This window comes from Coffea eugenioides, chromosome 4, assembly GCF_003713205.1.
Source record: "Coffea eugenioides isolate CCC68of chromosome 4, Ceug_1.0, whole genome shotgun sequence".
Taxonomy (NCBI): Eukaryota; Viridiplantae; Streptophyta; class Magnoliopsida; order Gentianales; family Rubiaceae; genus Coffea; species Coffea eugenioides.
Genome location: NC_040038.1, coordinates 11,332,004 through 11,358,910, shown reverse-complemented (window position 1 = coordinate 11,358,910; position 26,907 = coordinate 11,332,004). Strand labels below are relative to the sequence as shown.

Genomic DNA, 26,907 nt, shown 5'->3' with positions numbered 1-26,907 from the left:
GGGGCCTCAAGATCTGCTCGAGTTCATCCCGAGCAGGGTCCGGATGATCGCGGGGCCGGCTTTTGACAGACCGAGCAGGGGAACGCTCGAACCCATTCCGTGTGGGCTTCCTCGGAGAGGGGTCTCTGGGTTGGCTCCTCGCGGACCTGTCGCGGGAATACCTCTCGCTGTCCTCAACCACCGAGGCTCGGGGGCGGGGAGGAGTCCGGGGTCGCTTCCTCCTAGGGGGCTGGTCACGCGAGTCATCCTCTGAAGGATCAGTGGGTAAATCCTTCTCCTTTCCCTTGGCCTTGGAGGTCTGTGCACCTCCAGCCCCCTCTCCCTGCTTGGCCTGCCGAATTATATCCTCCAGCATGGGGAGATTCTCCGTCACGAACTGGAAGATCTGCTGCCTCCGTTCCCCTGAAAGGGCCGAGCCACCGACGCCCTGGGACGCCCCGGCCTCTTTCCGCTGGGACCTCTCACCGCCCTCAGGGCCGGCGCTCTCTGCCGTACGCTTGGATCGCGTCCGGGCCATCAACACAATCTTACTTACCTTACGGTTCCCACAGACGGCGCCAACTGAAGAAGCACGAGCTTCCCCGACCGAGCTGAGCTGATGAGCTCGGGGTGCTGATGGGAGAGCTGGGTCCAAGCCTGCTAAACGAGAAGAGTGAACTAACGAAGGGGGCCCTGAGGTTGTCCCCGAGGGCACTCCGACGATCAAGTTAGTTTTCCGGGAGTAGGGGGAGTACTACCGGTGAGGCAGACGGGGGTCAATTGCCAATAGTGAGCGTACCTTGTACAGTTGGTATGTGCTACCATTTATACCCGTTTAGGAGTCCGACCTCCGTACGTTCCGGGACTTGCCCCAGATAGCTCTCGGGGGTCTCCCGGAGCCCTAATGGCCGCGCACCCTGGATGGGCTCCCCGTGGGCCCGAGGCGCAAGCCCAGCTCGGATCGCCCCTGGGCTGCCACGTGTACGGGCCCAGGATGGGGCCTCTGCAGTAATCATTAATTATGCTCTTTCTTAACACAAGAAAAAAAGATAAAAATTAAAGTGGGGACCGATGGATCAGCAGTTTACGCCTAAATCATCAATTTTCAAACACTAATAATAGCTATCGAGGAAGTTCCCGGAGGTTGTGCAAGAAAAGCAAGCCGTCAATGATGACCAAATTGCTCCTTAACAGCAATGGAACTGGCTTAGCAGAACTGAACTGTATTAATTATTATACCTGAAATTTTCATAGAGCTCCATAAAACAATTTCCAGATCAAAACTTCCTCCCTCCATTTCTGACTATACTCTACAGTCCATTGGTAGCCCTTCAAGATATGTCAAAGCAAAGCTTCTGTATCTCTCTTCTACTATTGTTTTGCCTCGTAGTTCAAAGCAGCAGCTCCAGAGCCCAGAGCAGTATTCATAGTGCTGATTCTTGCATTCCATCTTCCTGTGGGAATCTCCATAATATATCTTACCCTTTTCGTCTAAAAGGCGATCCCAAGAACTGTGGTGACCCGAGCTACGAACTCGACTGCCAAAACAATCGCACCATTCTAACCTTAAATTCCAAGAAGTTCCATGTCCAGGCCATCACTTACGAAAACTTCACGATTCGAGCAGTTGACCCCGGTGTAGACAACAACGATTCCTGCTCTTTCCCAACTTATTCATCTTTTGATTACCTCGATCTTCCAATTTCTGTATACGACAAACTCTATGATTACAACATCCCAGTAGTATACATCAACTGCTTAAAACCTGTAAATGCTTCGCGATATATGGAAAATACTTTCTGCAGAAATGGGAGTAGTTCTGCATTTTCCAACTCTTCCAGGGTCCATAGATACATTGCTGTTGGGGAAGATTTCAGAATATCGGATTTGGAGGAGTCTTGTGGGGTTGAGATGTCCACCAAGGTCTCAAAGTTCGGGCCCATGAAGGATATTCATATTACAACTTCTTTGGCGAGTGTTCATGAGTTGTTGGCTTATGGATTTGAGCTCTCGTGGTTCAGGGTGTTATGTCAAGAATGTGAAGCCGATCATCATGGTTTCTGCAGTGTCGAAAATAACACTGTTACTTGTCGCCATTATTGCTATGAAAACGAACCACTTTCTGAACTTCCATTACGCTGTAAGTACCATTGGAATATTTCCCTCTTTCTTAATTGGTTTCCTTATGATCTGAGTAGGTTTATAATGCTTTTGACTAAATATGCAAAGGATTGAGCTAATTGCAGGCTTGTCTGTCAAAAATTGAGGTCTAGTTGGCGCTCACCGAGCTCAAGCAACTTGAATAGCTAGAAAAGCTTGAGCATTAGTATTTTTTGGACTACTAATCGCACTCTACTTCGTCTGAGTCGTTTTTGCAAACTGATCTTGGTTTGGTGAACTCTAGTGATGCTTCAAGGAGGATTGGGTATTGATTAAGTACTCTTAGAGTTGTTTGAGAGTCTGATGTCCATTTCAGTCTAGATCAATGAGCAGTAATCCACATTTCGATTCAGAACATATGCAACAGATTAGACATTGGATGCTAAGAGAAGCTGACTGAAAAAGGCATGCCTAATATAGAACATGGCAATAGATTAGTTGAATTCAAATACTGGAATGTGCTCAAAGAGTTACCATAGACTGACTAAAATTTATGTTTTGCCTTAACTATTGCAATTTCAGTGTGAAAGCTAAAGTTCTGCAATTCCTTTGGTAGATCACATGATTAATTAAAGATTCTGACCTCATTATTTCGTTGAGAAATGCAGGTACACTCGAGTATTGGGGTACCATAATTGGACTTTATGCGCTCATTTCTGTAGGTAAAAACTTGATCCCTTGCTATAGCCTATTTCACTCCAACTCCAAGTCTTCTCACTATATTATCTCTGCAGGATCCCTACTTGGACTAAGATTTGTATGTGGAATTACGTGCTTAGCAGTATTAGTGGTGTTTAAATGGAGAAGACGACATTTATCAGCTGATGAAACCATTGAAGAGTTCCTTCAAAGTCAAACTAGCCTCATGCCAATTAAGTACAGTTACTGCGAGATCAGGAAAATGACAGGGAACTTCAGAGAGAAGCTGGGTGAAGGCAGCTGTGGATCTGTGTATAAAGGGAAACTTCGCAGTGGGCCTTTTGTTGCAGTGAAGATAATGGAAAACACCACGACTAGTGAGCTAGAATTCGTGAGCAAAGTTGCTACTATGGGAAGGATTCACCATGTAAATGTGGTGCAGCTTGTTGGTTTCTGCACTGAAGGATCAAAAAGAGCTTTAGTATATGAGTTCATGCCCAATGGCTCTCTTGACAAGTACAGTTTCCCAAAGGGACAGTCACAATCTGTTTCCTTGAGCTATGAGAAAGTGTTTGAGATTGCTCTTGGGGTGGCTCGTGGGATTCACTATCTACATCGAGGCTGCGACATGAGGATTCTACACTTTGGTATCAAACCCCATAACATTCTTCTGGATGAGAATTATAATCCCAAGATATCTGATTTCGGGCTTGCTCAATTATATCCCAACAATGAAAGTTTCATATCCCTCCCTGCTGCAAGAGGGACAATGGGGTACACGGCTCCAGAGTTGTTCTACAAGAACATTGGAGGAGTCTCATACAAGGCTGATGTTTATAGCTTTGGAATGTTGTTGATGGAAATGGCAAGCAGAAGGGAAAATAGAAATCCAGGTGCCGAGCATGTTAGTCAGATTTACTTCACTTCTTGGGCTTATGACCGATTACAGGCAGGACAGGACATAGACATGGCATTTGCCAATGCAGAAGAAAGGAAGATGATTCTGGTAGCTTTGTGGTGCATACAGATGAAGCCTGATGATCGACCAGCGATGAACAAAATCGTTGAGATGCTTGAAGGAGATGCTGATCTTGTGCCTATGCCTCCAAAACCTTTCCTGGCTCCACGCGAGATGGCTGAGGAATTTGAGACCATCACAAGTAGTAGAGGATCATTAGCAATATCCATTGAATCTAGAGATTAAACAAGTTAGCACATTTAGTCAGGTAAAAATCACTTTACATAACTCTGTATATTACTAGTTCTTCATTTGTGCTGGAATTCTGTAAGGTGAAGCTTTAAACTTTCTTTTCCCCGTAATTTCTGTAAGTATCTTTTTTGTTTCTTTGAGTGGAACTGTGTAACTTGAAGCCATCTTTGTCGTTGTTTTGTTTGAATTCTGCAATTAAGTTCAAGCTTGGTAACTGATCAATTAAAGAGCACGAGACTTCCATACCAAAACCAACTTTGCCAGATACCGCATCATCTAGCAATTAGCACTTGTTTTGTGTACAAAGATGCTCTGCAATGGGCAGTTGATCCTCTGTGCATTTTTTTTATCTTCGTCTTGTAGTAATATGGGAAAGTATGAAGACGTATTTGATGAAGGAAATGATGAATTTCCTTTCATTTCCTTCCATGTACACCATTCTCATCTTATATAACTAATGATGGATGACTAAATCCTTACATTATCCATGACTGATATTTGCAATGATCACAGGTAGTGGCATAGCTTAGATATTTTAATCTTGATGTCAGATTACAACTTAAAGTAAAAAAAAAATTAATTAATTTAATTAAATTCTATATCAATATCTTCTTTTATATCACTATATATTATTTAACAAAACAACAAAAAACTATATGAAACACAATAAGGAAGCTGCATATTCATTACCGATTTGAAATTTGAATTAGTTATTGACTGATTTCTCTATCTTCTCATTCTTACAATTTTAAGGGAAAAAAATTATATTTAACTATTCTCTAGTATCAAATTTTGAAAAACCATAATATCTCATAATGTCACTATAAAATACACAGATAATGTTACTAATTAGATGTATGTGTTGGTTTTATGCATTTAAGAAGAGTTATTATTTTCAACTTCACACATAAAGGATCATATATATGTAAAACCAAATACTTCAATTTCTAATTTGGCATATCAAAAATGAAATAATTAATTGAAAGATGAAGGCAATTCAACTTTAATTAATTTTTCTTAACATAATAGACAAAGTTTTAACGAGTCTATATGTAATCCTAATGCAATTAATAGCAAGTTGAACTTTATATATTGATTAATGAAATACCCAAGTGAAAATACTTAAAGATGAGTAATTGGTTGAGGTTTTCATAAAGCAAAAGCTAGGTAAAGGGGGCAATGAAACTTTATCAAAATCTAGGAGGGGCAAGAGAAAAACTTTAGATGAAAGTTCTCAAAATTTCCCAAGAGCAAAAAGAAAAATTTCAATACTTGGGAGGCCAACTGCCCTAATCGGCCCCTATTAGTTCAACCCTTGATCACAAGACAACAGGAGAATATTATCAATCCAAAGGAAATATAAATTAGAAGGGATGAACAATGAAAAACATAATTAAAAATATATAATTATATCACATTAAAAGGGTAAAACAAATTGCATTACAAAAATATGTGGACATATAAACCTTAACCCTTCAATAACAAAAATAACAATTTTTGATATCTCAGTAATGATAAATAAAAATTTCCATCAGAAAAAATGGTGCTAATAACATGCATCTTGTTGTGATTGAAGAAGTCAGACTTTAACAAAATATTATTCTTGCTTTGCAAAGAAGGTTAGTAGTTCAAGAAAGCACAGAACGTTAGTTAGTAGTTGTGAACTTTTAGGTCTAAATCATGGAAATTTCCTCGTTGATCATGTCAAGTATTTGCCCTAAGTAAAGTAAAACAAGTCGGGTGCCTGGTAAACTGCAAATTATGACAAAATATTGGTCATTGTTTCCCACCTTTTATTATTATTATTGCCATTTGTGGAATGAAACAATCTTCTCACTCCTCAAATCAGATTTTTAGTGTTGCTTATTATGACTTGGGCAGAATTGTTACCCCAAAAAAAAAAAAAGGACATCAGGGATATTTTCAGAACTTTGGGGGATGTCAGTGGTACTATCAGAAACTTCAGGGGGGTCTATAAAATTATCCCTAAAGTTAAACAGTTTTGGGCTAATGCCGTATACAACGGACGCGTTGTGCAAAGATTTGCACTCTGGAATCAAATTTGAGCCCGACCAGCAATTTTGTTGGACTACTTATAATTTACTGCAATAGCAATTTTGGGCCGTAGGTTGAAGTGTCGGGGCTAAAATCTGTTAGCCTGCAGAGTAGCAACCACACGTCGGGGGATGATAAATTGATATGAGTAAATCTTTCCTACACTGACGGTGTATACACTATCATCGTTGGATTCATGACATGTATGCAAAAATTGAATTTCAAATTCAAATTTTGCATAGTTGTTATTCATCTAGTACTGATAATGTATACACTGTCAGTGTAGGAAAAATTAATCCAAAACTCAAAATTTGATGACACAGCAATTCTTGATAATAGAATGAATTTACCTTTCTCAAGTCTTTCTTTTTTTTTCAGTAGGAAAAGGGTGGGATCTAAAAAATGGGGATGAAGCAGGGGTATTTGAACCAACAGAGGTATTTGAACCCAAGACTGTAATTCTTGAAACTTCAACTTTAATCACTAAATCAAGACTTGCTCGATCAAATCAAATAAAATGCTATAGCAATTTTAATTTGAGAGCGATAATCTTGTCTTTTTAGCCAAAATTATTGCGGCATTAAAAGTTTGAATTGTAACAATATGATTTGCCTCCAATCCTAACCAAATGCATGACAAAACCTATAATACCTTATATCAATGTGCAATTAAAAATTGATGATAGAAAGCGCAATATTGTTAGCATGACTATTGTTTCATTTTGAGATTAATCTTACATACACTGTCAGTATATAAAAAAAAAAATCATTCTTTTTGGCTCTTGAGAATTAGTGGTTGGCAAATTATATTCAACAAGCTCAAACTAAAAATCACATTGTACAAATTAAAGCTGCTATTAGTAACTTTTTTATTTAAATTCTTTACGATTGAAGGATTTGCTCAAATTAGCCGCTAAAAGGGATAAAAGATTTTAAACTCTAAATGACGTCTTGATATGAGGTTTTAGAAATTCTTTGCTTCTACAGAACAAAAACAATAACAATAACCAAAAAAAAAATTCTTTTGCTGGGGCCGAGTTCTGGCCCCTTTTACGGGAATCCATGTGTGCTTCTGAGCCGAAGCACTGAAATATGGAAGCAGCATCAGGCTTTGGCCCATCCAATCCACTCAAAGTGTGATGGACAAAGGAAGAAAAATTCATCATTATTAAGCCACTCAATAAAATGATCACAGCGTATTGGTTACAAACTTTTCTGTTCAACAGCCAAAAGTAAATGCCAGAATATAATGCCAGGTTTTGGGGGGCGGGGGGGGGGGGGGGAAGGAGATAATAGCATATCGGTAATTAATATGTCATGCAAACACCTGAGTTGCTTCTTGGTAGGAGACCCAAACCTATAGGAAAAATGATTCCAATAAGATCTTAGACTGAGTCTAAAAACACATCCTCGTGTATATAATAACATAACATGTTGTGCCTTTTTTTTTCCACTTCCTTTTTCCTTTAAAAGGGACTCAACAGTGGGGCCCTGAAATTGAGATTCGTCGATTACAAGTGAAGTGTTTTATCAATTAAGTTACTTTTTTGTTAATCAATCGAATTACATTTGTTAAGGTGATATTTGGAATTTGTGTAAAAATAACACGTTAATTTAATGGATTAATCTTTCTACACTGACAGCGTATACACTGTCAGCATTGGATGAATGATAACTATATAAAATTCAACTTTCACACACATGTCATAAATCAATTGAATACTGCTGTTTCTGGTAAACAAAAACAAGGGGCAAGTATCTGCCTAAGAATTGGATGGGACATCTCAAAGAGTTGCCCTCATGCTATGCCAAAGTTGGAAATATTTCTTCTACTTGCCCATGCCACCTCTAAAGCTGTTTGTTTTTCAATTGATTGAGTGTAACTTTGGCTGGTTAATGGTTGCACGATTTCAAGAAATGCGGCACCCATGCTGCTCTTTAATGAAACCAAAAGAATCTTGACAGCACAACAGCACAATGGAAATTTTGGTTAATTTCCATCTTATTCCTCATTCAACTAACCAATGGGTAAAGCAAGCAATGGAACACCACAATGGCAATTCCCTTTTTTTTTTTTTGTGTAAAAACTAACTTGTTTGGAAAGCCATTCTCTACCAAAAAATTTAAATGAACATATTTCTCAATTTTCTTTTTATCTCACATATATCAAATCGCTACAGTATATATTTTACAAAAATTTCAGAAAATTGCAATCCAAGCAGGACAAATAAATAAATGAAAAGGAAGGATGAGAAGAAGAAAAATGCAAGGGAAGTTCAGGTTTTAGTTTTCATACTTTATTGAGTATCAGATGCCCCTTGAATTCTTACAAAATGCTATGCCTTATGTTCTCGACTAATCCTTATACAGTATCTCATACTTCAATTTAGGCAGAGTTAGCCCAAAAGAGGGCCTAAAGAAAAATGTCTTCAGTCTCAAATTTTCCCCTGGTCATGAACTCATGATGCAATGTATCCCCTTGTTGCACCACTCTTGATGTCCTAGGTACTTTCAAGAAACATGCTTTTGGAAAAAAATAATAATAATAAAGTAGATCCAAGTAGGACCATAAGAAGATTCCTGACGAGGAAGTGCTTTAATGATTTTGGGGCAAATATAGTCATTAATCTTTTCGAATTTGGCCTCTCAATGATGTTTTTGCAACTTTGGAATCATGATCACAAGAGCATTCACCTATTTCTCTGGTAATGAATTATGGTATCCTTTTCAATGTGTTAGAAATTGTCTATTTGTCTCCCATTAACCTCTCACTTGAGGATAAAGAAGATAAGACGAGATTTGTGCCCTTCATTCTTTGTAAATAAAATTAAGCTAAGCTGGATTGTGAGAACCAGATCAACCTAAACTCATTTGATTTTGACAATAATATTTGAGCCCTTTTGACTAAGCTAAATTATGAGAATCATCAAAGCAAGCTCTCCACTGTTTTAGTCTTTAGTCATAATAATGGCCATTTCTTGGATGTTTACAAGCTGTGCTTTTAAATTCAACTATCGGATTCTAAATTTCTTTTCCCACAATTCGAAGTTAGTCTAACTGAAACAAAGGGAAAAAAAAAGAAGTAAATATTAATTCAATAAATATGTGTGGTTTGTCATTACAACCTCTTTTTTTTTTTTTTATCTCAAGTCAAATTGAGAGAGGATACTGTTATAGGTCTTATAATTGGTTTAATATTAATTCAATTGAATGCTATATCCTTTGACAAAATCTTGGGTCATTTCTCATTTGGAACACAAAATTTGGTTCACATTTCTTGTTATTCTCTAATCAACTTTCTTAGTAGATCTCTGTACTACACTATTTTAGGTTCACAATAATTGACAATTTTTCTTAAAATTTTTTTTTTCTAGTAGTGATTTAAGAAACAGGCAGAAGAAAGATGGATTTGAACCCAAAATCTTTAAATTTTAAGGTCTCAACTTTGATTACTAAATTAAGGCCTCTTCGACAATTGAAAATTCATTTTTGAATTTGTTTTTGATTATATTCCACAATGAATTCTGGAGATAGAATTAAAAAATGTTGTTCTTTCTTTCAATTTCTTTTTCTTTTCTTTTCGGATTTCTTTTTTTTCTCCTTTGACTGGTCATTTTTCAAGTTTGAGTTACTGATGATAAAACTTCAAACCATTATTGTCATTTGCTTGACTTTATTGCTATTCCTCAATCATGTAATGCACCCAAATTTTCTGTCCCACTCTCTATTCTACTTTTAATTATGTTTCGATTTTTCCTTCATAAACATCATATTTTAATTCTTTTTTTTATTTTCCTACTACCAAATAGCTACTAAGGCATTATGGAAAATCCATTCAACTTTTGCCTACATTTTGCAATCCTTGTATAAATTGTGGTCTCACTCTTAAATACATTATAGAAAATCAAGACCACAAAATCATTTGTTTTTTTTTTCTCTCAATTTCAACTCTTACCGTTTCCTCATCTTCTGTTTCAATCTCACTTATCCGTTCAATTGACGCAAGTAAAGGAATTGACGCCAAAAAAAAAAAAACTGACTTATCCGTTCAATTTCTTGTGAGCTATACGTCCCGTTTGGTGTTGGAAGTCGAAGTTTACCTAAGCAAAGTTCTATACGAGAAAAAAATGATATATTTATTTTCAAGAAGACAATAATATATTTTCTACTTCTTAAGATTGCGATGTAAACTGTTTAATTAATGCAGCTTGCACGCAAACATCAAATGGCCAATTTCAAATTGCAATATTATTTTGGATAAGATAGTCAAGATGGATTAATTTATTATTAAAAAGTAAGTGCCTAATATTTGATTAGATTACTTAAAGGAGACTAAATCACCAATCGAATATTAAAATGGAATTTTTACACATTAAACCACGTTTTGAGTGGCTTAGTGGTAAGATTGGTGATGTTGGCCAGTGCAAGTTGTCAAAAATTTTATAGTTCAACATTATTAAACAACTTAACAAGCGTTTAATTAATACAGTTAGTATAGGTATTAAGTGGATAAGAGAAACGAACAGGAAGATGTGACTTGTGAGCTAACCCTCAAAAGTAAAAACTTTATCAAGAATTAATATATATTACTAAAAGTATAATCAGCCAAACCTTTATTTATCCTAATAAAATATGTCTTAATTAATACAGGTCTCTAGTAAAAGGTTCGCTATCAAGATGGAATCAGTCCTTCAAGCAAATACTTTCTTCCATAATTTCATTTAGTTATGTTATTGTCTTACATGCGTTTGATAAAACTGAAATTTGAGGTATGAATCTATTAAGTTATTGAATTGTTAAGTACTAAATTTAATATATTTGAGTGTATATCACATTCAGTGACAAGTGAATAACCTATCACTTAATTTTAGAGACAAGTTTTGTCTAGAAAATTCAGTGCCACTTAATTAATTCAGATGTTCTATTTTTTTTGTTATCAAACACATATGAACACAATAAGATCTGAATCAATTAAATTTAAGTACTAAATTGGATTATCAAGCGTGACCTTAGTTGAGATAGCTTTTTACCCTTTTTTTGGGGCGATAAATGGTGCCATTAATTAAAATGTATTTTGTTTGGTTTTAATTTTTCCAAACTTCAAAAAATTCATCTAAAAAAAAAACCTTGCCAATTATGGGCCCCAATAATTGCTTTTTTTTTAATACAACATTTTACAAACGGTCCTATACTAGGGGTTGGGAGGAGGGTGATAGGGCTGGACTCAACTAAACTAAACCACATCCCAAAATGTTTCAGGAAATCCTGAACAGGAAATGCATACGGGTGGCCAGCTGAGCTAAATGTTTCAGCTGAGCTAGATAATTGCTTTGATCTAAGTAGTGAAGTATCACATGCAGCAGCCAGATGGATGTATAACACGAGGAAAATGTTTAGACACAAAAGCATGAATCCCGATCATCTACCAGCAGTATTCCAATTAAATTGATACGCTATCTCTGGCATTGACAATAAAGGAGGCAGTTTTGAAGATTTATTGTCACAATGAATGCAAAAGTGGGGCAAAGCCAATTAATGATGTGACTTGGATTTGAAGTAGCACCAACCGTTTTTTTTCGGCTCAAAAATACCTCAGCTTGAGCTGAGTTTTCCAACTAATTAATTGAATTAAAAGCAGAAATGCCATTTGGACAGTGCTTTCGTATATTTGAGCAAAATTACCATTTATTTCTAAGTAAATCAAAAACTTGAAATAACTCGAGTATAAAATGTCTTTGTATCTTAATTACAAATTTTTACATAATTCATTTTCCAAAATAATTTGTAAAAGAAGTCGAGCTCGAGCTAAAAAATGTTTTACGAGGTCTTATGATCTGGAGTTATAAATGTCCTTAATAAGCCGAACTCGAAATATATTTCAATCAAGTTATCTGCTAAAACTCAGGTTTGTTTGGCAAATAAGTTTTTGTCCAAATTTATCTGCTACAAGTTTTTTAACAACTTTAACTACAGTAATCTCAAAAAAATTTTCAAAATTTTTAAACTATAAATTTCAAAATATTCAAAAATTTACACACTTTAAAAATTTTTCCTACAATTACTTCTATAATAAGTTACAATAAAATTTTAGATAAACATCCGAAAAACTCATTCACCAAACGGGTTGTCAAAAATACCTCTATCTTTCTCTTTCCTTTTCCTTTTTGTTTTCCTTGAAGGATCCAAAAAAAAATCAAAAAGAAAAACACTAGTTGATGTGACTCAAGCCTACTCTGTGGTGGAAATGGTCCAGCACGTAGTACAATTCGGGCTGTATTATCAACATTTCATATTGCTACGTCTGAAAATGAAGTTTGCAGATGAGTCGGAAATCTTGACGCGGATATGTTCTACACGATTGATGCAATTGGACGAAAACCGAACATTCTGAACAAATTGATTTGGATGTTAAAAGGGATAATTTCAGAAACCTCCCTTGAGGTTTCTGACAATTTCACTCAACTCCTCCCAATTTTAAAAAATTACACTGACCTCCCATGCTTTTACTATTTAAGTAACATTATAGACCCATTAGGCTAGAATTATACTTAAATATCCTAAAATACCCTTATGCAATATCATAACATCAAAAGAAAGTGAAAAAAAGATTTAGTGATTAATTTAACTAAAAAAAAAAAGTAACAAACACTTTTATTCAAATTTGTCATGCTTCCACGATAATTGTAGATCCAAAACCTCATAACCGTTCAAGCAAACTCCAATTTAATTCCCAAATTCTATCAATTTTGGTATCACTAAAATTCCAAATTTTACCAAAACCGCACTTCAATTTAATCCCCAAATTCTATCAATTTTGACATCATTAAAATCTCAAACTCTACTCGAATCACTTTACAAATAGACCATAACCACCACCACCAACTAAAATACCCTCAAAAGCTTTCCGCCCCAAATTAACACTATATTTTGTCTATTGACTAATCTCACACCTCAAATTATGAACCCAACACCTATCACATATCACCTTTCTTGAATAGAAGACCTAGCCAACCATTATTGATGTCTATACTAAGAGCAACCTCATAGTCCAATGGCGTTAGGAACAGAGAAACTAATCTTTATAACAAACCACTACCAATACTTGTAAATCAAACAAAAATGAAACTAAATGAAGATATTAGATTCTAGTGTGTAATAGACATAATAGCATAATCCAAAGTCATCCAATTTTCCCTTCCAACCATAGCCCATTAATTTCATTTTTTTTCCTCTCTATCACAATCATTTTCATCGTCTCCATCTAATTTGACCATGAAATTTTCATTTGCTCCCTCAATTTATAATTTTGGAAATTTTGATTCTTTAATATATGCAAATTATAATACGAGAAGAAATAAATAAGGGAGATGATAGTTAAGTATTACGGAAAGAGGAAATAGACAAGAAATAAACACTTCGGGTAGGTTTGCATGGAGGTGTAGTTGATGGGTGGAAGAGACTGTAGGGTTATAGGTAGGAAGGAGAGAATCATGAGAGGTAGAAAAAAATAGAGAGAAAGAGAAACTAATGTTAATTAAAGTAGGATTAGGGATGATGACGAGTTGTTGCAGATTTTTATATTTTCTTTTACTTTTGGTTTGGCTTTTGTATACCACATATGTGGTAAATTATCTATTAAGTAGAGGGTATTGTAGTCATTTTATTGAATCGAGGGAAGTTAGTGTAATTTTCTAAAATTGGGGGAGCTAAGTGAAATTGTCAGAAACCTTAAGGGAGGTTTCTGAAATTATCCCATGTTAAAATTAGGCCAGTTCAATTGAGACGTCAGCTAACTACGGCGAAGACCTTAAATCTCTTTGATTCAACTAGATAAAAGAAAAAAAAATGAAACTAATGAGTTGATATCATAAAAGAAAATGTTAATCGCACTTTCCTTTTTATTAATCACACTCTCATTGTTTATTTTATCATGTAGCCTCATCAAATAAAACTCATATGATAAAAATGATAATCAAAATGCGATTAACAATTTTCTTTTAGAAATAGCCTCTTTTAAAAATATCATTTTTCTTAAAGAAACAAAAATATTAGTAACAAAACTAGGAATTTGCCGTCTGAGTGTACCTTTTGTATGGATGAAAGTAATCTATAGTAAGACTTTTGTATGGAAATTTTCATTAAAACTATCAAACCCTTCCTCCTTTTCCTTTTTGCCTGACAAGAATATTAATTATACGCTATGACCAGTTCTGATAAGTAGGTCCTGACGGTGATCAGAATAAACGACTGATCAGGAGCGAGCAATCTGTCGTGTTTCATTTCGTACCCACTCGATCTGTTAGTTGTATTAGGAATTCCTCACGACTACTCACAAAATGGCGACAAAAGCAAGGACCCCAGATGGAGAAAAATTATATAGAAAATGGTGGAGCCATGAGTAGGCTCTAGTGTCCCAGACGGCTGTTTATTTGGACACAAATGTCTAAAACTCTCAAGCCTCCAATAGTCCCAACCGAACAAGTTAACCAAAAAGACATGAATTAAGGGTTGTGCTGAAATTGTCTAAATTTATTTGGTCATAACCAGTTCGAGAACCCTCTCACATAGATAGTTAGATACGCTTCACCAAAGTCATCGTTAGCAATCATCTTATTTAGACCTTAATTGATTCATATGTACTGATTATCGCAACCGCATATTTCTGCCCAAATCTAGTTGTTCGAAATAGAGACGGAGAAAAGGCCGAGGTTAAAAGAAAAGGGTGGATTCCATTTGAAACAAGACAAAGCCAGAACAGAATGGCACTCGCAACCATATAGACAGCAGCTTTCATACAGGAGAGATATTTGACCCCATCATTAAAGATCATCCCATCTACTTACACTTTTCACTGCTAAACAAAGAAAAGGGTGTTGAGCAGGTAAATTTACAAAATCGCCATCACTTGCAATATTTGCCATCTGGACTGGACCAAATCTAAATACTCTTGTCCTTCTTTTGAATATTCAACATTTTATCTCATAGCGTAAAGCTTCTCATGCCAGGATGGCTTAGGTTCAGCCTTGGTTCCTCTTCTCTCTTCCTCTTCGGCAGGGACAAGGAAGATAATGCTTTCGCAGAAATTACCTTTCTCACCAGTAATTTCCATCTCGCATCTTCACCTTTCTTCTCTTGCTGTTCCTTCAATTTGAATTGCCTGTAATGCAATGAAGTTTTGCTACTTGGTTAAACATCAAACTGAAATAGATAGATACTCAGAAACAGTGACTATATGACGCATACTAATTGAAATTAGCTCAGTATGCATGCGGACCACGTCTTTTTGCCTAGCAAACAAATGATGGACAACAATAATGTTTCTAGAGGCACATAAACTGGTCAAGTTATAAAGCCCCATCAAGCAGCAACCAACACGCGATTACCGAAAGTTCTAAGAGAACAACGCAGGAGAAAAATCAATGTCCAATTTACTGCCGGACTTAAGAGACATATTAATAACATTTCAGAGGAAATTTTTAGATGAAAGTGACAAGAAATTATGGAATTATTCATTAAACATCTAATTTCCATCAAGCTAATTAGCAACACGGTTAAACGAAATGTCAAAACCAAGTTGGTGAATATCTAGACGTCAGCTTATTCAATCTTCCAAGGAAGTGTACAAGTCGCTGGCTCAATCACGTTTCTTTCTACTCAATCCTATTATCTATTTCACGAAGATGAATGCCATATCTATTAGAATCCACCCTTAGCTGACAGTTGAATTCATGAAATCAAATACCTAAAACAAAACAGGGACAAGAGCGGATCCCACAAACAGCTGGCAATTGCTTTGTCAGTTTTTCAGACCAAATTCGATCCAACTTTAGCACAGTAAACATGTTGGGATGGCTAAAGGAGACAGAACACTTAATATGGGACCCGCTTTATAGATAAATGAACATGAACCATATAGTGGGAGACAGTCAATTATGAAGACTTCTATTACCTGCACAGAGGAACCCTGCATACATCAGGTTGTTCACAAATTGAGGAGTGTAACCTCAGGAGTTGCCACATTCTTTTGCATCGTAGACATCCTCCATTCACCCTTCTCTTACACGTCGCAAAATGTTTAATCAGAAGCTGTAAACCTTGACACGTTGAAAACTTGCTACATGGCCCCTTGTTTTTCCCAGGCTCCTTGTCATAAGGTCCAACACTAGTGCACCCTTCTGTACATATATGCTCTAAACACTCCATTGCTTCACAAAGCTGTAAATACAAGCTCTGCTCCTGTCTATGCCTTCTAGTCCTCTTTTTCCTCTGTTACAAGAAGTTTCAATACTCACAATTACTACTATCACTACTCAGGAAATGATATTCATAGAAATAAAAAACACGCCTCCCTTTTGTCCGTTGTCCAATGAACCTACCCTTGCATGTAATTTGACCAAGTCATTAAGATTCATAAGAGTTGGATATCAAAGTCAACTTTTCTGTGTACAGTAACTTTCTCTCCTTATTGGCTCAACTACTTCCACTACCTTACAGAATTGATCCCTTTTCTCGTGCGTTCATTGTTCTAATAACTATGATAAACATAAGATTCCACCATGCTGAAAATGTTACAAAAATCATCTAACATGAATTTCTTATCCTTTACGCAAGGCCTTATTGGCCACAAGATAGTTGAGAAAGGTCTTTTGCTCTTTATGTTGACAATATTCCATTTTCTAATCAATATCCCCTTCAACACAAAAAAGGACATCTTTTTAATACCGTAGGTATCCTTTATGACCTAATCTATATTCCTAACACATCATTTTCGCATCATTTATTCAACAGAATATACTTTTTACCAACAAGGATGTCATTAAAAAAAACACTGGATATACTCGCTACAGATTACTATATGATTCTAACAAGATACTATCCAACAGCAATTACTAGGTTATAGGTAGAGCACATACCAATTCGGCTTCGTCAATAAACTGTAAAATGTCAAGCTCAAGCCAAGGATCATGGTTTTGAAGAAACTTCCATCCTTCGGTCTGTTCAACAGACTTGAAGTTATTCGACAGCATTTTCATACACTTGAGGTAAAGATCAGGCGCATCGCACAACCTTGCCAACTGAAGCACATCCACCACATTCTCTACAGTCAACCGTTCCACCAACCCTTTGGTACACCTCTGCTTCAGCTGTGGCACCAAATACACATGAGATAAAGCCAATAGATGTATCCCATACTTCTCCATCTGCTCCTCACTACACCTGAAGCATCCCGGGGGCAAAATCATCATTTCACAATCCATGATTCCAAAATCAAGGAATATTTGTTCTCCTTTTTTCTTCATCCTAAGTTACTGCTAGAAATTAGGCGACGTCAAACTGCTGTAAACGTGCCTCTTGGCCTCCAGTGCAGACTTAGACGGCTTAACTTTTTGCCAAAGATATTTAATTTCTGTATTTCTGGTGAAAATTGTTTTAACCAGTAATGGTTGGGAAAGGTTTAGTTATCGTTTTCATTTTTTGCATTCCATAATAAATTAGCGAAAGAAATGAATACTAGTAATATAAAATTATAGAAAATTTATTGGCGTGTGGTTTGGGGACTTACTTGGAGGAGTATAGATACTGGACGAACACGGAAACGGCGTCGTCCGGGACACCGAGAATAGAAATGGTTTTATCGGAGCTCCGGTGCTTCCTTGGCCGATCTATTATGCTCTCCAGAACCGGCGAAGCAGATGCCTGAGATTTTCGTACTTGGATTAATAATCTAAATAACATTACCAGGCAAAATGCAGCAGAAAAAATAGTAAATCCTATTTTAACACGAATAAACGAAACTTAAAAAATTGCACCAGAACCAATAAATCTCTGATTAAATGCAAAATCAGCAAAAAAAAAAATTAAGGCAATAATACTGAAAGCATTTATGCTTTCCAAATCCGGAAATTTAAATTAATGCGATAAAATCACACATCGTAATCCAAAATTTGTAGCTACTTGCATATAAGATTAATCAGTTTTTCATCGAATATGAGAATTCGCATAATTTAACAGGAGAAAGATTTGAATCAATGCGTTAATGAATCATTTCAACCTCTAAGATGTACTAAAACTTACAAGAACGGCGGAATTCGCCGGTATGCGTACTCCACCGGAGGTGATAATATGAACGTCGGCGGTTACCTCTGTAGCTGCATGCATTTCTCCGGCGGTGGTGCCGCCGTTAACTTTCACCGCTAGATTTTCCTTCATTCTCAGAATCATGTATATATATAATTTTTGGTTGCCTAAATATTTGGTGTGTTTAAGAGAGTTTTACAGGATTTAGGAATGATGTTAGAAGGTGGAAATGGTGAGATCAATTCGTGGAGTGGGGGTATTTATAGGCGCGGTTGAGGACCCATCGGCAACCAAAACGAGCACGAGCCCAAATTTGACTCTCACTCCACGCGCTATTTTACACACGTGTTTACACTTTCCCTTTGTAAAAGGTTAAAACCATATATTGGACTCAGCTGAACAATAATTTTTTTTTCAATTCGGGACTCAAATCATATTCACATCATTACAGTTGTATTTACAGTGGGGCGATTTTATATGCATATCTTGTGTTTGGTAAGAGAATTTCAAACATAAGAACTTCATTGAATAAAAGGAAAAAAGTTTTAGTGGATGAAATTGATTTAGGATTTAACAAGAAGACATTACTATAATTTTAAGAATTTTTTGTTTTTTGAGTTAATTGAATAGAAATGAAAAATAGGGAATGGTGTGTTGATGTATAAGAACTCAACTCTATTCAAAACAAAGGCTTTTAACTATCATGTTATGCTGATTCTATAAGTAAGAATTAGATATTTTATACACTCAAAAAAAAAAATCCAACAGTGCTTAATATTATATAGCTCGGAAAAGTACTCAAAAGTTAAAAAGTGTAAAAGAGCTTCTAAAATTAAGGAAAAGGCACCAGAATTGTCGCTTGTGTGCCATATAAAAATCCATATTTTTCTTTGATAAATTTTATTTGGTTAAAAATTGATTTCGTACTGCTCTTGATTTTTTTTCTATGTTAGATTCCATAAGATTTTTACTACTTTGAAAATGCATAGTTTGTGTTTTCTATATTAATCTAATTTTAGTTTTTACTACGCGTGTATTAAAACTAAATTTGACTGTCATTAAAAGTGTATACAAATAGATGCCTTAACCCCAAAATTGAAGGACAAATACTGCATGTGAAAAGCAAAAAAAAAATCCCACTTTTTTCTTCTACTCGGAGTAAAGACCATTAACTATTAAACTACACTAATTCTATAAGTAAAAATTAAGTGTTTTACACATTAAAAAAAAAAAACTAAATCCAACAGTGCTCAGTATTTTGAGGGTTTTACTTTCTAATTGTCGAGTCAAAAATTATATTTTTTCCTATTCAAATTTTAACCTAATATAGTTGAACTCTAAATAAATAATTTCTTAAGAAACTTATTGTATATGATGCAATTTTATTTTCAATTGATTCTATAGATTTTTTTTGAGTAAATTTTATCTTCAATTGATTCTATAGATTTGCTTACAGCTAATGACTCTGGCTTTGGTAATTTTATAATCTCTTATGCTTACTGTAGGAGCTGCATCCATATCCAGCTTTCATTTGCTTACTTTTATGGTCAAAAGGGGCAAAAAATCATATGCTGCATGGGACGTGCTTCAGTTGCGCGTGGGTGCTTCATTTCCAAACTTCTGGACCTACTTTCATTTTTTTACCCCCGATGATTTTCGATTATTTCCGGTGCTGAATTTATGCCGATAAGCTGACTGAGGTAAACGATCAGTGGTGACGGAGGCATTTGGACAGAGATAAGCAAACTCGTCAGCAAGGGGCAAAATGGTCAAATAAACAAAGTTTATAAAACGGCCTTTAGAAGTCGGAAACGACTTTATAAGCTCTTATCCCCCTTGGCTCTTGACTCTTTGAGTCTTTCGGGCGTTGGATATATCCGATTTGTCATCCTAATCTGATCCAGCGGTTCGTTTTTCCAGGTTGTCCTTTCTTTTCAATTAAAAAAATATCTGCCACGTTGGCAGGTCACATGATGTGGCAGCGAAACCAATCCTCACAGGTCACAGCCAAATCAAATGATGGCAACTAGACGACGATATTTTTTGTTTTCAATTGATTTTTCAATTTTTTTTTTGTTTTTGTGGATTTATTGGTAATTAATTTTTAAGAAAAAATCAATTGATATAGGGCGAAATTTGTAATAAAGATCCCAAACTTTAAAGCATAGAAAATACCAATCCAGAGGGGCTATTAGTTATTTGAAGAGGTTTGGCTGCATATATTAATTGAATAGGGAGTCAATATTTGGTTTTTTTGGAATATTGCTAGTTGTTTGTGGTACATATTAAATTGCCTTTCAAATCCCTTAAAACATGATATTGTCTTTCACATTTCATGTTTGACGATTGGAGGAAATTGGGCGACGTGTCTACCTAATGAAAAATAATAATTTAAAATATTATTTGGAATAATTACTGTAGCACTTTTTGTGATGTGATGTATGTGAGATAAAAAGGTGATTGGGAATATAAAAAGGTGGATTGAAAAATGTGTTTATGATGCAAACGAAATATTATTTGGGATAATAAAGCTATCCAAACAAACCCAATGTTAAATTATAACTGAAAAGAAAATTGAAAATATAAGCGTTGAGGCCTTTAATTTTAAGGGTCAGACGCGTGTCTATTAGGCACTCATTAAAATATATTTTAACAGTTATATTTTTGAAAATATAAAATTATTAGGAAAAGCAAATAAATACAATGGAGGGTATGCAAGATTAAAGAAAGATAATATATAAATGTAAGAGAAATTAATAATTGTTAATATGTGTATATACATAATAGGTCAGATGAATTTTTGATGTGTTAACGAGTGTCCAGCGACACCCGTCGTCAAAGAAACCCTTAATTAAAAGTCTTTGACACCCTGACTTGCCCAATAGATAAGTTCTAAAGTAAACTGACAATTCTAAATAAGAAAATGAAAGTGATTCAGGACTTGTTTTACTGATTCAAAATGAGATGATTTTATTTTATTTTTGTCAAGCTAAAACCCATTTGCAGGTGCTCTTTGCTGTCTAATTTATCTTTACATAAGGAGCAAAATTTGATGATCTTTTTCCCATTTAAAGGATCAATATTCTGCATACTATAACACCAAAAATATCTGACTGAAGTGTCAACCCTCCATAAATTAAATCATTTCAATCCGAAAGCGTTGCCTCTCATCATGAATTTTGCTTAGAAAACAACCCCATAAAAGTCATATTCATGAATCCAACTATTTTTGTCATCCAGACGTGTATCTTTCTTTCTTTCTTGAAAATTACCTCTTTGATTATACAACATTTCTATTCCTCAACTGATACACGTATACTTCTTTGCAGTAAAATCTGAGTTGGCTGATTGATATGATCCACGCATGCATGCTGTTTCAACTTTCAACTTTGCATGTCGCAGATTTTTTTTTTCTTAGGAGAGATGCATTAATGCTAGTTAACGTCAAATGCAGTTTCTTGATTTTGATTATACAGATGTCTGCTGTAACTAAAGGCCAGTATTGATTTCCCAAACGTTTGGAATTCTCAAAAATCCATTTCGACCATCCGAATCTTCTGGACCTTGTAATTTATGGCGTATTGGGAGGTTGCTTGATTGGATTGTCCTCCCACCGTTACTGCTGGATCCCAATCCGATGTCCCAATCAACAAGATTAATTTCGGGTTAAAGTTACAAATTGCAGAGCTCCATTTCGCTTGTTAAAATTGTTTTTGCTGAAATTTTCAATAATAATCAAATGTGGTCCTTGCTGTCAATTTTATTCAAATAATGACATGAGCCCTTTTTTTTTTTTTTTGTAATTATGACTGTTTTTAAAAATTATGAATATTTTTAATGAATCCTTAGAAGTTAAACGGATTTTTTGATAGAGGTCTTACTAAAACTTTTTTAGAAAAATATTTATAAAAAGAGTATATAGTACAATGTCTATGCATGCACTAATTGAACGAATTACATAATTGAATCCAAATTAGAGAAATGTTATGCTAAAATTTCATTTGAAACGATGTGGTAGAAAGTAACTTGCGACTTGAAGGAGATGATCCGTTTTGGATTCTTTATTGTATCCACCATTTTCCTGAATTTAGGTTGTAAATGACATTATTTAAAATTTGAAATGGATCCACTCCTTATATTTTATATACTTATCCTATGCCCTACACAAAATAGAAAAAATCTCTCCCCTATGTGTGTGTACGTTTACATGCATGCACACTCACACATATATACCCCTTATATTTTATATGTTTATCCTGTGCACTACACAAGATAGAAAAAATATGTGTTTATTTATGTGCACGCACGCGCATATATATATATTTATGACATTATATATATATATATATATATATATGACTCAGAAAGACACGTATTCAACACAACAATTGTTGCCCACCTTTCTGCATCGTATCTATACGTTCACTCCATCCCACTTTATAAAAACACTTTACCAAATACATATAGCAGTAGTTAACACCCATATGCACTCTAACTTTTGCAAAAGGAAAGAAAAAGAATTCTCTTCCTTTTCTTGCGAAAAAGCATCACCATAGGTTGCAAAAATATTGGAAGACGTCAAGAAATAAAGAATTGCATAAATAAATGAAGAAATAAGAGTACAGAAACATCCACCCAACTCTCATCCTATGGGTTTATCAACATATATAGAATAAGAGCGAGTGGGGGGTTTTGGTCTGAGGCTCTTGTTTTCGTCGACCCTCGTTTTTTCGTCGGCCCTCGTGCTGTTCCGCGCGTGCCTTCGTCGTCCTCACGTGACCTTTAGTTCTCGTTTGTTTAGCGCCTTGCACTGGCTTCTCCTCTCTTCTCGTTGTCGTTCTCTCTATTTCTCTTTTCCTCTTCCTCTAGGGTTAGATACATTCTCAGACTTTGTTTCCTCCTCCGCCGCCGCATCGTCTCCCTCTCCTCTCCTCTTCTATATCGGCTCGTTCTCTACCGTTTCTTCTTCTGTTTTCTTATTTTTTAGTTTTCCCGTCTTTTTCTTTTTTCGTCTTTGCATCCGTTCACTCCTCCTCTTCCTTCTCCACCGCCACACCGTCTCCTTCTCCTTAGCCGTTCTTTCTATTTCTCTTCTCTGCTTTAGGGTTAGATACAACTTCAGAGTCTGTCTCTCTATTTCTTGTCTCCTCCTCCGCCGGCACACCGTCTTCGTGTCCTCTTCTATCGGCTTCTTCTCTACCCAACATCAGAGATCTATTTTGCTCAACCAGCCCTAGGATTCCCCCCCTTCGCCTTCCTCCGCTTTTTTTAACCGTTTTTTCTTCTGTTTTTTTCCCCTTTTTTTCCTTTTTCCGCTTTTTCATCCGTTCACTCCTCCTCCTCCTCCTCCACCGCTACACCGGCTCCCTCTCCTTTATCGGCTCCTTCTATTCTACGCCCAGGATTATGGGTTTCCCTTCTCCTACCAGTCCTGGGATTTCTCTTCTGCCTCCCTCCTGTTCAGGTTCATTCTCGCCGGATCCCCTCTCAGCCATTGGGAGCACTTTGAAATCCGCTGCAAGTTCGTCGCTATCGTCGGCATCTCGTTTTGGTCTGAGGCTCTTTTCGTCGGCCTGAGGCTCATTTTGTTTCGTCGGCCGTCGTGGTACTCACGTGCCAGAATTCAAGACCTGCTTCTGCTGAGTCATCCTACTCAACGGACAACTGTACAAATTTACCGCTCTTATTTTTTTTTTCTCCGCTGCACTCCAGCTCTGCTCTCCACTCCACTCCACCTCTGCTCCGCTGCGGGTGTATTCTTTCTGCTGAGTCGTGTTTTTTTTTTTTTTTTTTTTTTTTACTCGATGGAGCTGGACGATTAATGGACTTTTTCTTTCGGCTAGAGTTATTTTTTCCTCTTCAACATTGATAGTTTCCGTCGTTCCCTCTTTTTTTCCTTTTCCTTTTGCTGTGGATGGAATTTTTGCGGTTTGGTGGTATAGGGGTATCTTCTGCGAGGCGCGCTCTTTTTTGTTCCTCCTTCCAAAGGTAATGCCTCCATTGTTTTCTTTTTTTTTTGGAATTTTTTTGTGCTATTTTTCCCGGTTGTTTCTTCATCGATTTTAAGTTGGAATGATTGTGGTTTGGCAGTACTCTCGCGGCTGGAATTCTTGCGGGTTGGTAGCATAGAAGTATCTTCCACCAGTTGCTTTTGTTCGGCTTTTTTAAGGTATTGCCTCCGTTGTTCTCTTTTATGGTTTTTGTTTTTTTTTTGTGTTATTTTCCCAGTTGTTTTTTATCTTCTGGGGTTCCATAAACAAGAAAGAAGAGGAGGCGTTTCTTACTGTTTTTTTAACTTCTTATTGTAATTGTAACAAGTAAATAATGACTTCTTGTTGGAATTTATTACTGGTTTGATTTTCCTTCGGCTTTTTTTCCTTTTTTGTTGGAACTTCTTGTATATGGTTTATCGAATGAGTTTTTGTACAGATTTTGTCTTTCTTGTTCGATGGTTTTTCTGAAAATGTATTTTTTACCTTTTTCTTGCTTATGTGGATTTTTAAGACCAACTATATGTTTTGTTGGTGTCCGTGGTCCTTTTTTTTTTTTTTTGGTAGTTCGATGTTGCCTTTTATGAGATTTTTTTCCCTTGGAAAGTAGTCTTTTTTTTTGTATCTGTTTGTTGTCTTATTTCTTTGTATATTTTTTTTGAAAATGTATTTTTTGCCTTTTTTTTGCTTATGTGGATTTTTAAGGCCAACTATATGTTTTTTTGGTGTCCGTGGTGCTTTTTTTTTTTTTTTTTTGTAGTTGGATGTTTCCTTTTATAAGATTTTTCTTCCTTCGAAAGTGGTCTTTGTTTTTTGTATCTGTTTGTTTTCTTATTTTTTTTGTCAATGTATATTTTCTTTGAATTTATTTTTTATTCTCTGTTTTTTGTAGCTTTCTGTTTTCTTTTTTCCAGGTTTCTGCTTTGTATTTTCTTATGTGGGGTTGTAAGTCTGGTTTTCTTAGTGGTTTGTTTTCTCAGTGTTACCTTTTTTTTTGGTGGTTTTGCTTCTGATTGACAATTTGTTTTTCTTTTTTACTTTGGTAGCATATTGTTATCTGTTTTGCTTTGTTATTGTGCTTTTGTGATTTGTAAATTGTTTTTCCTTTTTCCATTTGTTTTTAAATTTGTTTTATGGTTTGGTTTGTTTGCTCCATTTGCTTCTGGCATACCTGTGATTGTTTTCTGTTTTTTTTTCTGGAATTTTAGCTTTGTGGTAGTTTCTTGTTTGGTGCTCTCTTGAAGTTTAGTGTTTTTGCTTTTATTCAGTGTTTATTTGTGGTGGCTTTTATTGTGTGTTGCTGTCATTTTTTGGGATGCTTTTTTTCTAATTGGTTTTTATCTTTGTTCCTATTCGTTAGTTATGTGGTCAGAACAGATTGAGGGGATATTACGCATGCCGGAGGTTGATTCTTGCCTGGTTCGTTGGACGTGTCAAGTTCAACTTATCGAGGCATCGCATGTAAAGACAACCTGTGGAAGCGATTTACTGAAAAAATTCCGCTACTTTGTTTTTTGTGATTTCCAGGTATAGATTTCTGCTGATCTGTTGTTTTACTTTCCTTGATGCTTTCACTGACTGTGCATTTGTTTCTTTTAGGGCGTGAAGGTTACTGCACTTGCAATTGATGGTAACATTGATTGTGTTAGCCAGTTACTTGTACCGTTTAGAAAGTACCGTATATCCAAGGCTCGTGTTTATAAGATCCCTGATTGTGTGGCTGTTGGATCTTATCCCTATTATTGGGTTTTGACCGACGAAACTGTGCTTGATGAAGTATTTGAAATAGAGGCTCCAAAACTTCCATATTATTTTGCGTTGGCTTCTATTTCTTCTTGTCACACTGTTGCTGAGACAGAAAAGTTTATAAGTAATGCATTATTGATTAATCTGTTTTCTATGTAATGGATACAACTATATCTGTATGTTCTGGTTTTCACTGGTTTTTTTTTTTGGAACTTGGCAGATATCATGGGAATTGTTCTCTGTGCTTTTCCTGCTAGGGATGTTTATTTTGAAGGGGGTCCATCTGTTGCACGGGACTATGTAATTGTTAATTATGAGTAGGTGTCGATTTTATTTTTGTTCTGTCTGTTATTGGTACTGGTTGTATTTGATTTGATAACTTTTGTTTGTTTGGCCCTGTGATTGAAGCATGAAGCCTATTATATTGACACTCTGGAATGAGTTCGAGGCCCTGGAGGGGACTGAAGAAATTGATGCTTTTTACTGAAAGATCTCCCTGGAAAACATGAGGATCTAGTGTTTTCGAGACCACGGGATCATACCAAATTTGCCTTCAAAGTGGGAATTTAAAATTGGGCATAAGAGATGAAGCTTGGTGGTGATGCCTTGTCGGCTTTCAAGCTCTGTCATCCCTTTTTTTCTTCCAAGAATAGTGAAAGGTGAGAATTTTTTGTTTTAATTTTGATTCATCAAGTTTGATAGGTGTCATTGTTTGTGTTGTTTGCAGTTGGTTTCTTTTTTGGTAATATTCTATGGGATTTTACTTCATCTGTTTGGTAGCTTGCTGTGTTGGGTTGAGGTTTTGGTTTGTGAATTTTGTGATCCAAGTCCCATAATTCTGGCTGCAGACGTTCTGAAATAGGTTCATGTTTTGAAATCTGAAATGGGCTTTTAGAATTTTTTTGATGTTAAGGAAATTTATTTGCTTTTGATGATGAAATTGATTATATCAGGCTCAAGGTTTTGAGAATAAGTTCCGAATATGTTGCTTCATACTAATTGCTAAAAAGGTTCCCATTTCTGAAATGATCTTAGTGTTGCATTGTTATAG

At 35.8% G+C, this 26,907-nt stretch overlaps 2 protein-coding genes across 2 annotated transcripts; one reads left to right on the top strand and one right to left on the bottom strand.

Annotated features, from left to right (window-relative positions):
• The first annotated feature begins 1,317 nt into the window (after nucleotides 1–1,317).
• On the top strand, nucleotides 1,318–3,982 carry LOC113769016 (rust resistance kinase Lr10-like). Its single transcript, XM_027313506.1, has 3 exons — nucleotides 1,318–2,119; nucleotides 2,748–2,801; nucleotides 2,874–3,982. Exons 1-3 carry the CDS (start codon nucleotides 1,318–1,320, stop codon nucleotides 3,980–3,982), a joined length of 1,965 nt encoding a protein of 654 aa, XP_027169307.1.
• A 10,769-nt stretch (nucleotides 3,983–14,751) lies between these two features.
• Nucleotides 14,752–18,338, bottom strand: LOC113768398 (BTB/POZ and TAZ domain-containing protein 1-like). The gene is made up of 5 exons (XM_027312738.1): nucleotides 18,118–18,338; nucleotides 17,606–17,739; nucleotides 16,956–17,259; nucleotides 15,992–16,308; nucleotides 14,752–15,199 (listed from the first exon to the last, which is right to left on the bottom strand). Exons 1-5 carry the CDS (start codon nucleotides 18,262–18,264, stop codon nucleotides 15,022–15,024), a joined length of 1,080 nt encoding a protein of 359 aa, XP_027168539.1. The 5' UTR covers nucleotides 18,265–18,338; the 3' UTR covers nucleotides 14,752–15,021.
• Nucleotides 18,339–26,907: the final 8,569 nt, after the last annotated feature.